Source organism: Diabrotica undecimpunctata, chromosome 8, assembly GCF_040954645.1.
Source record: "Diabrotica undecimpunctata isolate CICGRU chromosome 8, icDiaUnde3, whole genome shotgun sequence".
NCBI classification, from domain to species: domain Eukaryota; kingdom Metazoa; phylum Arthropoda; class Insecta; order Coleoptera; family Chrysomelidae; genus Diabrotica; species Diabrotica undecimpunctata.
The window spans coordinates 136,196,685-136,211,732 of NC_092810.1; the positions used below are offsets into that span (position 1 = coordinate 136,196,685).

General features: G+C 33.3%; 2 protein-coding genes across 2 annotated transcripts in view; one reads left to right on the forward strand and one right to left on the reverse strand.

The window, feature by feature from the left end:
- Window positions 1-6,590, reverse strand: part of LOC140448070 (heat shock protein 68-like) — a 39,819-nt gene extending 33,229 nt beyond the window's left edge. Inside the window, exon 1 of the mRNA XM_072541124.1 lies at window positions 6,455-6,590. Coding sequence (XP_072397225.1) covers window positions 6,455-6,482 — 28 coding nt within the window. The 5' untranslated portion in view covers window positions 6,483-6,590. The remainder of the gene's footprint in view (window positions 1-6,454) is intronic.
- The window catches only part of pyd (zonula occludens-like protein polychaetoid), a 242,934-nt gene that overhangs the window by 41,147 nt on the left and 186,739 nt on the right, over window positions 1-15,048 (forward strand).

Below are 15,048 nucleotides of genomic sequence, written 5' to 3' on the forward strand. Positions count from 1 at the left end.
TTTACAAATATAATAGTTTGGTAGCTATTGAGCTTATTTTAAAACAATAAAAACTGACTTTGTACGATATAATAACCGACAACTAAAACTTTAATCCATCTAAAAGTACAATACAGAATAAAACTTCACACAAAAAATAGTTTCTTTGGTTATTACCTTTGATGTTCAATAAAGACTTGTTACCCTTTTCCAAATTTTATGACTCATTTCATTGTAGTATGTTGTCTCTAATCGATTTCGATCTGCAAACATAAAATTAGGATTTGGTGGATGATTAATGTATTCTCTCTCCATTGATGTACTTAAATATTTTGCCGGTCGAGGATGACCATTAAATCTTTTCCATTAAAAACATGTAAAGCAAACAACGCTAGTTAATGGCAAAAATAACGATTTAGAATCATTTCGACAAGGAATAAGTCGAACATATGAAGAAAAGCTATATAAGGAACTACATAATCATGCTCCAGGTACGATAGTTGAACAAAGGTGGGAACAGCTGAGCCAAACAATAACTGACACAATCATAGAAGCGATCCCACCAAAACCAACTGCATTAAAATAAAAGGTTGGTTTCATGAACAATGTGTAATAATATCTTCAGAGAAAAAGAAAATACAGTAACTAAAATTAACACATACTTGTCAACATAAACGAATATAATAGGAAAATAAAAGATATATCAATGGGAAGAAAGTAGAATGAAGCTTTTTCAATATAATTCTTAAGCGTCTTCTTTATTTACCTTAGTAATTTCGTACTTCTGACCTTTCTGGACAACACCGTCACCACACCACCCACACTTCTCAACTTATTTTTCCTTAACCTTCTCGTTCTGAGAATCAGTTTCTCTAATAGCACGAACCAAGAACAGCACGATTTTTGACATGGAATCCACTAAGCTATCAAAGATTTTAACAATCACCAATAATAGACATAAATATTATTGCTAAAAATTAAATAGAATAGGCATTTTTTATGCATCAAGTCCTTTAAACTATCGTAAATATAAACAAACACCTACATACACAACTATAATTTTTTACAAAATATTAAAAATGAGAACATCATTATACTGAAAATTTAAAACATGTGAAACCTAAAAAGACTCAAAAATGCCGTCTCCCAATCGGAGGTGTATCATCATCACTATCTTTAATCTACTGCTGCTCTGAAGAGTTCTATCAAAGAATATAGACGCATCTGCATCTATATTCTTTAGTTCTATCCCTGTCTTATTATGTGTTCCAGATATTGTTTATTGTGTCCCAGAATATTTTTATTGTATTTATTATTTCGTATTCTTTGCCCATTTCTCGCAATACTTCCGTGATCGTTTTCTTCTGTGTCCACGCTATTATAAGTATTATTCAGTAATACCACATTTCAAATGGCCCTAGCTTAATTATGTGTTCTTGCTTCACTCTCCAGCTTTCAAGTCCATATTGTAGTATCGAAAACATCCCAGAGCACTTACTCTTGAGTTCTAATCTAAGGTATTTAGTCTTCATTACAGATATTTGTTTTGATTTTTTCAAACGCATTTCTTGCTATTTTTATCCTGGTTTTTATTTCTATTGTTGGATCATTATTTTCTGAAATCCAGGTTCCCAGGTATTTGTATTTTTCAACCCATTCTATCCATACATCTCCCAAGTATATATTTGTTTGTAAGTATATTTTATTTTTTTGTTATTATCATATACTTTTTAATTAATTACTATTTATTTTTAATCCTTTTATATTCATTTTTAGTACATTTTTTCACAGTAATTGTTTGTCTTGTCTACTAATCGTTGGAGTTGTTCAGCAAAGCTTGCCATAATCTCTCAGTATCATCTACATATCTTATGATGTTGATAGTTGACAGTAAAACTTTGATATGGAATAAAAGATGATGATGACAAAGATGATTTTTTTAATTGACATGAAATTGACTTCATCCGAAAGATTTTGGCATTATAATTTAAATATGATTTCTGGCATATGACCGTCACGGCTGTCTCCGAGGTACTATAACATGGAGGTCCAATTTTCGATGACTTTTTCCAACATTTGTGGTCGTACTTATATCGTCAATAACGCGGCGAATGGTGATCGTTTCAGGCTTATCGGCGGAGACTAGCTAGCGAGTCTAGCGACTTCACATATCCCCACAGAAAATAGTCTTGCGGTGTTAAATTGGGCCAATTGCAATTGGGAAAATCGCAATTGGGGGTCAATTCACGGGTCCGAAACGTGAAACTATGCGATTATCAAACGTTTCCTTCAATAAATCAATTATTGTGACACCACCAATCAATAAATCAGTAATCATGGCTATGGCGGTCACCATTGACTGTAAAGTTCAGGCCAGCATCGTTTTTTAAGAAGTAAGTATGGACCAATGATTCCACCAGTCCATCAAGCACACCAGTTTTTCTGATGTAAAGGTTTCTCAACACACACATAAGGATTATCTACGCTCGAAATACGGTAGTTTTGTTTGTTGACGTAGCCATTCAACCAAAAGTGATCTTCATCGCTAAACAAAATTCGCTTATGAAAATCGGGATCAACGGCAATCTCGTTTTGGGCCTATTCACCATGTATGCATATGATACATATGGATTTTGTAGCTTGCAAATCAATATCTTTCCTAATGTATTGCAACATCTTCTTAAAGTGGATGGGCACATATACAACTACTGTGCTCTATGGCGGATAGACTGATTCGAGTCTTCCTCTATGCTACGCCCTACTCAGCAAATTATTTTTGTACGACGTCTCTGTGGAAGAGTATTATCATTTAGAGTAAATGTGGTGCGAAAACGTGCACATCCATATTCATATCCTGCATCTCTGGTTCCTACTCCGTTTCTGAATCCAAACTGGCTATCATTTATTCCTTCTTCCAGTTTTTTATTTATACGACATATAATTGAATAGGATACATGATAGATTATCTCCTTGTCATAGTCCTTTTTTGACATGGATTGTCGTCAGACTTACTATGACTTTCTAATTGTTTGCCAAGATTTATGCCAAGAAACAATATATTGCTGCAACTGTTTCCAGGATACAATGGCTAGGCTAACTTTACGGTAAAGCTAGCATAGCCATAGCTATATCTTGTCAAGAAAAATGATTACCGCCGATCTGGGCGGCTTATGTTAGTGCTAATTAATTGCTGTTGATTGGTTTATTCTAATCCCCAAAAAACTACTCCATCATCCTCCTAGAGCAAAACTCATCCCTGGAAAAATCGAGATATCGGCCAAAAACGTTGAAACCAGAAAAGTAAACGGTTATAAATTAATTGCCAATTTATTGCTGTAAATTGTAAATATATTATGTATATGAGCCGCAATAACCAAAGCAGAGACAGAATCGGTCAGAACATCACCATCGATGACTTTAACTTTGAGCGCGTTAGAGAATTCAATTATCTTGGAACAACAATAACTGAAGACAATAACGGATCACAAGAAATAAACAACAGGATCCAGGCCGGCAACAGATGTCTTTTTGCCCTCCAAAACCTTATAAAATCGAAACAACTAACAAGACGTACGAAGATACAGGTCTATAAAAAAATCGTAATTTATTGCTGAAATTTTATGCCAAGAAACACTTTATTGCTGCAACTGTTTACCAAAAATAATGATGACTGAACCAATCTTAGCGTCATATTGTACCGCTAATTAAATTTTTTTAAATAATGTTCAACTTACTTCCTAAATTGTTCCCATCATCCCTCAATGCAAATCTTATCCCTGGCAAAATAGTGCTGATACAATTTATAAAAAATAATATATCATTTGAAACTCGCTTTTAGCTTTGGAAAGCTTTTTGTTATATTCTTTGCATATACCAGATAATAAATCTCTTAATCTACAATATCCATATAATATGGCAGCTACGAGATATAGTAGATATTTGATTGCTAAAATTTTTGATAATTTAAAGTACCCCTAACATCGTGTGCTACCGATCTCACTCCCTTAAATTCACAAAAAAATGAAAATAAACTACATAGTTTTAAGATAAGTAATTGATGGATTCGACCGTTACTTGATGGAAATTAATTTTATGTAACAATAAAACACTGAAAACTTTGTTTTCAAAGATTTCCACAAAATTTATTATAACAACTTATCATCACTACAGCTGTTTCTGCAGAGTGCCTTTCCCAAGTGATCTATTTTTGGCACGCGTTTACACTTTATAGTCTTTAATGAAATAGGTTGAGGAGGGGAGAACTGTTTGTCTCAAGTTGGTAATTCAGAATTATATCTGTGTTTTTTAATTTGTTAATTTCCATAGATTCCAACAAAGATCGCTTAAGGCCTTTATTTTGAATCTGAAGAATTTGAAATTCGTATGAATGATTATGATCTAGAAGGTGAAGTGCGTATGTTGAATCTGTTTTTCTATTATTGAAAGCCATTTTATGTTCTGCTATTCGTTTATTAAAATTTCTACCAGTTTGACCGATGTAAGTTTTTGGGCAGTCGCCACATTTAAGTTTGTATACACCACTGTGTATATAAGTGCCTTTTATTTTGGCTCTTGTTTTTTTAATATATTTGCCCAAGTTATTGTTTATTCTGATAGCTGGTGTTATTCTTTTCTTTTTTATGTGTTTGGCTATTTTTGTTGATATTTTGCCTATATGTAATCGAGCAGAAGGTACTGGCTTTTTTCTCCGGTGGTGGAAATACTAATTTCAGGGCGTTACTAAAATTCAGGGCACTAAATTTAGTATCTGTTAAGTAAATTTAAAAATCTATTGAAAAAATTATGGTTTGAAAAACTTTTTGTATAATGAATATAGGGTTTTTTACTATCGCAAATTAGATTATTCAGTTTTTTATATAGTGTAAAAATGTGTATTGGTTTGTTTATTTTTAATAAAAACCTTTATTCTTTGCAACAATAACAAGTTTTTTCAAAAGAAATTTCCGAGAAACAATGGGTGTTGTAGTTTAAGTATGAAGCTACAATAATTTTTGTGTTTCGGAAAAAGGTGAAGCAATAAAAAGCATTGTTGGTATAGAACTGCATCAGTAAATTAAATAAAAACCATATATAAACTGGTCTTAATTACTAACTACATCATTTTTCCTGAAAAGCATAAAATTGATCATAAGTCTAAGGTCTTACCTTACGTCTGTAAGTACGAGGTAAGACGAATTTACAGTGATTGAGTTTGTGTACACATGTACCTAGTATTCCCTATAGTTTTTGTGGATAAATATATGTTACCACCTAGATAATAAATAACATATAAGCATTGTTTAGCATAAGCATTGTTTCTCGAAAACGGTTCCGGCTATAAATTGTGTTTCTTGGCGTAAAACTCTTCTTCTTCTTCTTCTTCTTCTTCTACTTCTTGTAGATCTTTTGATCTGTTTAATTCTGAAGCTGCCTTTGGTTAATTTCCTGGGAGGTAGATTACCAACTCTCCCTCCATCTTTTAGATGGTCTTCCGGGAGGTCTTGAACCGGGCGGGTTGTTTTCTAGGACAAATTTTGGGAGTCTATTCTCATCCATTCTTACATGATTGTACCACATCCTCTTACGCTGCCTTCCCCATCTTACAATATCTTGAATTTTGCACTGCTCTCTGACGTTTGTATTTCTCACCCTGTCTCTTCTTGTTTTGCACTATTGTTCTTAGGGTTTTCAGTTCGGCAGCCCTTATCATCTGTTTCGTTTTGTTGGTATCTTCGCGCACTTCTATGCCATAATATGTCATGATCGGTCGTATGCAAGTCTTGTAGATTCTAATTTTACTATCTGTGCGCATATACGAATTTGACCACACTATCTCTCGCAGACATCCCGACAGTGGGGATGCTTTGTTGATCTGGCTCCTTAGATCCTTTACTGGGTAGTGTGTGCTTAATATATATCTTCGTAAAACTTCAGCAATAAATTAGCAATTAATTCCTAACGGTTCGCTTTTTTGGTTTCAACGTTTTAGGCCGATATCTCAATTTTTCCGGGAATGAGTTTTGCGCTAGGGGATGATGGGTAGTTCTTCGAGATTGGTCAATGTACCAATCAATAGCAATTAATTAGCAATAAAATATGCCGCCAATATGAGCTCTGTAGCCCTATTCATTGCCAAGATATAGCTATGCTATCTTTACCGTAAAGTTCGCATAATCACTGTTTTTTGGAAACGGTTGCAGCAATAAATTGTTTGTTGGCGCAAAACTTCGGCAATAAATTAGCAATCAATTGCTTGCGTTTCGTTTTTGGTCGACATCTCTGTTTCCGGCGGTGTGTTTTAAGCTAGGGTATAATGGGGTAGCTTTTGGGGATTGGTTAATATACTAATTAACAGCAATTAAGTAATTACCAACAAAATAAAAATGGATATGCTAACTTAACAGACATAGTGTTTACTATATTTGACTGTTTCGTGATAGATAATCAAACTCTTTACTTTTTTTTTTACACTTACCTTCCAATATCTGATTAATGTTTGTCATGGAAATATGCCACCATTAAAAATAATAAACTGTATGACTTTGTAGCTACTATAAAGTAAGTAGCCGCAAAACTTTAAGCTTTTGCTATTTACGACATTACTGTTATTGCTAATCAACTGGTTAGCCTTTGGTTGCGATACGAAACGTAATAAATAAAGCAGTTCCCACGTAATTGTTTATTTACCTGAATTATTAGTCGTATTAAATAGTTAATAAATTCTATAAACGAAAGACGATAATTTTATAAATTAAAAACCGGAATATGAATGAATTATTATGTACATATTTATAAGGTATTTTAGTAATAAAAATTTTTGGACTAGTAGGAAGGAGTATTGATATTTATCAGACGTATTTGATAACTATATGGAAAATCGTATAAATCATCCATCTGTAACGAAAATATACTAAGTGACATAGAAATCCGAACACCCAGTTTAAATGATTTTATTTCAATAAAATTTGGTGTAATTTATTTATCTTACTGAAAAAAACAAGTGATACAGTTTTTAGCCTTATAAGATGGATATTTTGGTTTTTATACTTTTTGTTTTTAAATTCACTAACAATCTAAAAATGAATATTTCAGCCGCAGTAAAGATCCAAATTTGTGGATACGGAGGCCTGTACGATTTCGTCAACTTAGTGAGTTTGATAGGGGCCGTATAATGGGACTTCGAAAAGCTAGACTTTCGTTTCGGGAACTTGCAGTTAGAGTGCAAAGAAGTGTAGACACCGTGGTTAGGTGTTGTCAGGCATGGCTTCAAGAAGGCCGTACGCAAAGAGCAAATAACACTGGATGCCGCTAGAACAACAGACCTTGAAGATCGCCACCTAAGATTATTGGCCTTAAGAGACCGTTTCTCCACTACCAGCTCCATTGCAAATAAATGGTTTGCAGAAGACTCGGAAGACCTGTTGGCATGCGAAGTGTTTACCGACGAATGAGAAGTTTTGGCCTGTTTTCATACCGACCACACTGGGTCCTCCCTTTAACTCCAAAACACCGCCGTAATCGTCTTCAGTGGTGAAGAGAACGGTCACTCTGGAATCAGGAATGGAACAGTATTGTCTTTAGTGACGAGTATCGATTTTGTTGAGGCATGCACGATGGTCGAGCGAGGGTTAGAAGGCAAAGTGGTGAAAGGAGGAATCCACAGTTTTTTGTTGAAAGACATGTTCATCACACTGTTGGAGTTATGGTTTAGGGTGGTATAGCTTATGGTTCCAGGTCACCTTTAATCTTCATCAGAGGTAACACGAACGCGCAGCGTTATATCCAAGAAGTTCTTGAACCCCACCTTTTACCCTATCTTGACACCCTGGCAAATCCAACTTTCCAACAAGATAATGCCCGACCACATGTTGCAACAGTCACAATAGACTTCTTTCAACATAATGATGTCACATTGTTAGCATGGCCACCAAGATCTCCCGACTTATCCCCAATTGAGCACGTGTGGGATATGATGGGTAGGAGATTGCTCAATTTGCAACGTCCTCCTCAGACTCCACAAGCACTTCGAGAGGAGTTGGTGGTTGCCTGGAATGAGATACCACAAGAGAACATTGACCACATGATCAGAAGCATACCTAGGCGCGTTGGAGAATGCGTAACACATCGGGGTGCATCCACACATTATTAAAGGTAAAGGGGCTTTAAAGCAATGCAATCATTTTGAAATTTTAATCATTTACTTATTATGCTTCATTAAGTACTTATACAAAATTTTATTAAAATAAAATCATTTAAACTGGGTGTTCGGATTTCTATGTCACTTAGTATAAAAACCAGGCAAAAGATTAATAAAGGATATAACAATAAACATTTGTGAACAACATAGGTCAAAAGGAACAGGTCAAAATAAAGAGAGAGAAATTGGGAAAAGGGACCTTTGTCTTCTAATTTGTTAACCGCAATATTAGCGTTAACCTTTCCAATATGATTTTACTTTTTTGTGTTTAATAGTCTTTCTGGTATATTCTGACACTGGAGGGCAAATTTCTGCAAAAGACTCATTGTGTAGAATGAACCGTTCTCTCAGAAACAACGCTTAAAGCGATCGGCGATTTTGAATGTCAGTTACGCGTGCGAAATCATTGTTCAATAAAAGGTTATCAGCTCGACGGTAAAAATTCGATATCTTTTGATTAGAGTGGTCTATCGACAAAAATTAAGATGAAAACGTCTCGCGATTTTTGCCATTTTTTATGATTCTCGTGTCAATACAGTTTATCCCTTTCATTGACCGGCCACTATAAAGTTTCGATTACTAGAGCCTAGTCTTCAAAATCTATAGTATGGATTTTAGTTTTGAGTTTTGGCAACAAATGTGAGGGATTTGAAATATGCTTAAAAAACGCTGAATTTAAACTTTCACATGACAAACGATCGGAAACACTTTAGCTGCACTTTTTCAATTACACTAGTACGTTTTTTAAAATTATCTAAATTCTGCTACAAATCACGGCCAAAACCGTCCTCTTGAGGGTATTTCCCGTGACGTGTGATAGTTTGTAATGTAAAAGTTCAAATTTTGCGTTTTTTAGTCATATATCAAATGCCTCACATTTGTTGCCACAACTCAAAGTTGAAATTTCATGCTATCTTGCAATTTCATTTGTTTTGAAGATTGGTCTCTAAAAATGGAAATTTCACTACGACCGGTCAGTGAAAGTGATAAGTACATTTTATTGATCTCATGAGAATCTTAAAAAATGGCAAAAATCTCGCAACGTTTATTAATTGAACAGATTTATAGAACCTGACTTCACTTGCGGCAAAATACAAAAACTACATACGAAAGCTGCACTCTTCACCTTTAAAATGCATTTTGATTTTTGTAGATAGGACATTCTGATCAAAAGATATGGAATTTTTACCGAAGAGTTGATACAAATTTTATGTAACACTGATTTCGAGCGCGCAACTGACATTCAAAATCGTCGGTCCCTTCAAGTGTTGTTTCTGAGAGAATGATTCATTCTACACAAAAAGTGCTAATAAATATTTTTGTTTAAAATTATCTCAGCTACATTTTTTATTTGATACATTTTTTCTACGGCATACAGATTTCGATTTTTTTGCGTTTTTACCTGTGATCCTAATCCGGAATAATTTTCTATGAAATACTCATTAAATTAATTAATTTTTCACAGTGAATCTTACAACGTAAAAATACCCCAGAATTAATATTAATTTCATTATCTTTAACGAAACTTTCAAGTGTTGGAAAATGGTTGAGTAAGTAATTTTCAAAACTTGTTTTTACAATTTCAAGCTTCTTTATGAACGGTTGTCAATAATAAAGCCAGTTGTATGTTTGCCTTGTAAATCCACATTCAAATCGTTTGATCTGGTAAATTTGTATATCACTGAGATATGCTAATTGGCACAACCAAATTTCGTCAGTAAACTTGTCTTTTTGAATTTAATGTTTGGCTGCCTTTTACCCCACAATTTACGATGTCTTTGGCAGCTAGTAAAATAAGTCTTTCCCAATTTTATGGGGTGTTTTACACTTGGCTATTATTAAACTGGCCAAAACCGAAGCTTTAACAGCATTTTCTTTGCTTGAAGAAAATGCAGCCATTTTCTTCTGTCCACCTTTAAGTTTAGCTTCTTTCATTTAAAAAAATCTAGCGCTTTTCCTGATAGGCTCTTGTGCTTCAAATTAAAATGCGCTGCATCAAAGACGGCTTCTTTAAATGATTTGAAAAGTCTTTAAAACATATTACACATTGATGGCGTGGCTCTTCGTTAACATCGACAAAAGAAAGTTCCATTTTGAAATAATTTGAATCATATCGTCTGGTACTTAACTGCTTTTTGTTTTTTACAATTTAAGTTTAAATCAACTTTTGTTACTTTGCTTGAAGTACATGGTAAATAACTTTTTTTAACTGTTACCTAAACAGATCATTCTTCTACCGATTCTACGGGTCTCTTTAACCATTTGTCCATTACGCAGTTAACGTAAACTCACTTGTGTGTACTACTACCAACTTATTCAAATAGCTACTATACCTACTAAACTTAGCGATTAGCAACTCTTCCGGGATTCAATCAGTGTTGCCGACGTGACCGGCATTTCGACAATGCTCCCATATTTTAGTTTTATACTCACCTACTGAACTTTAACGTAGAATATTATTTTAACTTTTTTTTTGTGCTATTTTATGTGGTGCAGATTTTGGCTGTGTGTTCGTGTTTTTGCGTTTTGCGTACCATCGCAAATAATGATATGTACCACAGGTTGAGAACTGCAGATTTAGAGCATCCTCCTTATTGGGAAGAGTTAATTAGGACTTGGAACGAAATACCCCAGGAAGATATTGACCATCTAATCAGAACCGAGCCCAGGCTCATCCAATAGTGTGTTGCCAACTCAAAATATAATTTGAATTTGTTTTTATGGAATTAATTATGGAAGCCACAATTATTGGTTATGATTATGATTGTGTTGAAAATCACATTTTTTAATAACTAATGTTTACGTTTCGATTTCCATTTCGAAAATCTTTCTCAAAAATGTATTGATACAAATTCTGAAAAACGTAGAACCACAGTTTTTGTTGTTGGTTATGTCTTTTCAAAATATAATTGTTTTCCCTAATTTGGTAATTTTAGAACATATCTCCAGCTTTACGATATTTCTTCGAATCCTTTTAAAAAGCATATTTATCTGTCCATTTTTGATAACTTATATTTCACTTTTATTGTTTTTAGAAACAAAACTGGTATATTATATTAACCAAACTCAGTAAATTCCGAGAACCTTCGACCTCGCCACAAAGGAATGCATTAGCATGAAAAAGATGATGTAGATTTCCTGTTCTACACGATTCTGGCTTTCTTCCATGCATATTTCAATATATTTATCATCCCACACTTGGAGTCTACTTAGTATTGTAGCCTCAAGAGTTGCAAAACAGAAAAAAAATTATGGTAATAAATATAATTGTTGCGCAATTAGTCACCTGTTACGTTACCTTGCGTTGTGGCTGCAAAAGAGAGTGAATGCAATATCTTATTAGTGGTCGTACGAATTAAATGGAGTTTTTAAAGTAGGTACATATTTGTGAAACTGGTTTGTGTGGGCGGCGGTCAGGATTTTTTCACGAATATATTTGGTGTCTTTTTACGTACTACTAATAGACAAGGCCAAAAACTCAGGTTCGTTCGAAAAAATATTCCCATGAGATATTTTTACATAATTACTTTCGCGAGACAATAGTCCGACAGCTGGGTACCTTTCTGTATGCATGGAAGGGTGGATAGTTGAAAACTATTCTATCTTATGTAAAGTTTCTTGCCGAATACGAATGTGTAGATATGTACCCCCTCTCAAAAAGTGGTACCATCGTAAAGCACAGCTAAAAATTCATTAAAATATCACTGAAGGAATAAACCGACGAAACTGTTCACAATATTTTAGAAATTGTGGTATTAAATCAATACATTTTTTTGTAATAAAGAATATACTATTTTTTTTCTTAAATTCCTTTGTTTTTTATTGTGTCCTATTGATTTCCTTTTTTAAACCATCTTTTCATACATATTTACTATACAAAATTGTTTCGATCCAGGTGTCCTTCCATCGCTCATAGTTTTAAAGTTAGTAAGATAAATAGGAAAATATTGATGAAGTGTAGTTTAAATATATTTTGTTCTTGTCACTTACACATTTCTGGCAAATTTTTCCTAAAACTTTCGTCGCATACGTTCTTGTCCGACTATACTGACGCCAACTTCCAAGAAGATTCCGTATTAAAGCTACTTTACGCATTTAAAATTTTTCATATTAAATATTACTTTCATTCATAGGAGTAGACAGATGCTATTTATGTGAATAAATTCATACATGCACCACTAAGTATGTTAATTTATTTTAAAATAATGTAAAAGGTTTTTTCTGTAATAAGAGGTAAAGATGCTCAGAACAAAAGACGTAATTTGCATGACTATAATTACTATTTAAATGGGAATAAGCCACAATTAAAGGTTAAAGTACGTTTATTGTATTATTGACGTACGTTAAAGTACGTCAATAAACGTACTTTAACCTTTAATTGTGGCTTATTCCCATTTAAATAGTAATTACTTTATAATGCCACAAGAAAATAGCTTCAGAACAATATTGTATGACTATGTTGAATTGTTGAATTATATTAATCTTTCAGTCGTTCTATGACTTGAATTAAATTGTTATGAAACTCTTGGCATTTCTGTAGGTGTAAACATGCTGTTTGGGTACGAACTTCGAGATTTCCAAAATTGAATTTCAATATTTTAAATGTTGTGATTAAGTCTCCACGTTGTCGACGAAGTTCAAAAAGAAGTTAGGTTAGCCATACTATCGGTCTCAAGAAATTCGAGTGGCTTTTCTTTGAACAATTTCCAACAAGTTTTGTCTCGAACCAAGTCAGGATACCACGTTGGTCCAGCGTATTCAAGAATGGGTCTTACGTAAAGAGTGTAAAGCTTACATAATGACTGCATTGAAACTCTCGAAAAACACTTTCGAATAAGATATAGTCTGGAGGTGGCATGTTTACAAATAGAAGTTATATGGTCGGATCAAGTTAGGCTGCTGTTTACGTTAACACCAAGGTCGTTATATGAGAACACAGAATCCAATGGTTGCCCGTTAACAAAGTACGGCACAAGTGGGTTATTTTTAAAATTTTACCAATTCGAAGCACTACACATTTTTGCGCATTTAAGGGTAGTAGCCATTGGGAACACCAAGTTAAAATATAGTCCAAGCCCATTTGGAGGGTTAGGTGGTTTGTGATTGATTTGGCATATATCTTTGTGTCATCAGCATAGAGCTATATTTTATAGGTTGCGTCGCAGTCTTTCGCAAATGTGACAAGTGATTGACCATGGCGTTTCAGATAGGTAGTTATAATTTGAAACAAAGTATTGACAAACATAGTAGTCTGTAACTTTTGTATTTAGTTCTTTTGTCATTCTGGATATCAATATAAATATTGTAACATAACAAACGATGGACAGTGTTTGAGGTACACAAAATGAATGAGGCCGCGTTGCTCAGAGTTGGGAGATATGTGGGGATTTATATTACAACATTCTTGCTACCAAAAACGAACAAAAATTTGCTATTAAGGGCGTCGCCAAATTCTTTTTCATTTAGCTTCTTCGAATTATATGAAAGAAAACGAGATAGTAAAAGATAAAACTATAAACTATTCAATATATACCTACCTGCAATAATAAAAAATATCATTAACTAAAATTTATAAATAAATTTACATGCATCCAGTAAAACAGGTTAAAAACAAAATACTATTATTATAGTGCCAATTACAGAATCTTACAAAAAAACACTTATTGTGTTGACAAATTTATTTGAAGAGAAATATTTGACTATATGTATTTATAAAATTTACAGGATTAATCTTTACATAAAAAATAAAAACGTATTGTCTATAAAAAAATAAACATATTACTTTCTGTTATAGTGTATTTTTATGTATGAGAGAGTAATAAAACAATAAATTATGTATGCAAATCCCTAAACTGTTGATACGGGTGACTCAATGAAAAACAGATATTTGTCAACAAGTTTACAGAAGTATATAGGAAAACAATTTTAAATTGAGTATGACCACCAGGTATAAAGGTTGGAGCAGAATAGAATACAATAGTTGTGAGGGTTACTAATCCCTAAATAAGGTTGCCAGTGTCGGAGTGATGGAGGTTAACAGGTACTAATGAATTTGCAAGAAATGTAAGATGTTTATTTTATTGGTTATATATAACCAATAAAAGTTTAATAAGTACCTACCTATTTGCAAAATAAAGTTTAATTCTTTAGATAAAATAAAACGTTTTATTTTATCTATTTGCAAAATAAAGTTTAATTCTTTGCCTATTTGCAAAATAAAGTTTAATTAATTCTTTAGATAAAATAAAACGTTTTATTTTATCTGAAATGAGTGCATTCCACGAAGTAAGGGTTTCAACAATCAAACATTTAATTCTTTAATTCCAGGAATCTACGACAGTAATTGACTAGATAATTACCTTCTAAACTTATTCCACAGAAAATGTGATAGTGGGTTTTTCCATTTTGTATATAGGAAGGTCCAAGTGGCGTATTCAAAATTCTTAACAGTTCACTAAAAGTAGGTACTTCAGTTGCAAGGTGCAGTTTATTGTGTATACTAGTGTTATGGAAAATTTCCGAAAAAGTGCCGTGTAAACGCCGAAAAATTGGTCCTCTAACAGTTAATGAAAAAACATTAATATTTAATTGTTTTAAATCATTTACAGACAAACGTTTATGTGAAAGTGTTGATGAGACCGTTGAGTTAGTTAGCAGTACACTTGGTGTTGGGAAATCTACGATTTACAGAGTTATTAAAGAAGAGAAATGTGGTAGTTTTCAAATGCCACGTAATGCTCCAGGGAAACCAAAATTTCAAATAGAATATCATTTTAAAGAAGGACTTCGACGGAAAGTGCATGAATTCTTCTTTAGACAAGAATTTCTATCATTGGATAAAGTTCTTGTCTCAGTTCGAGATGATAAGGATT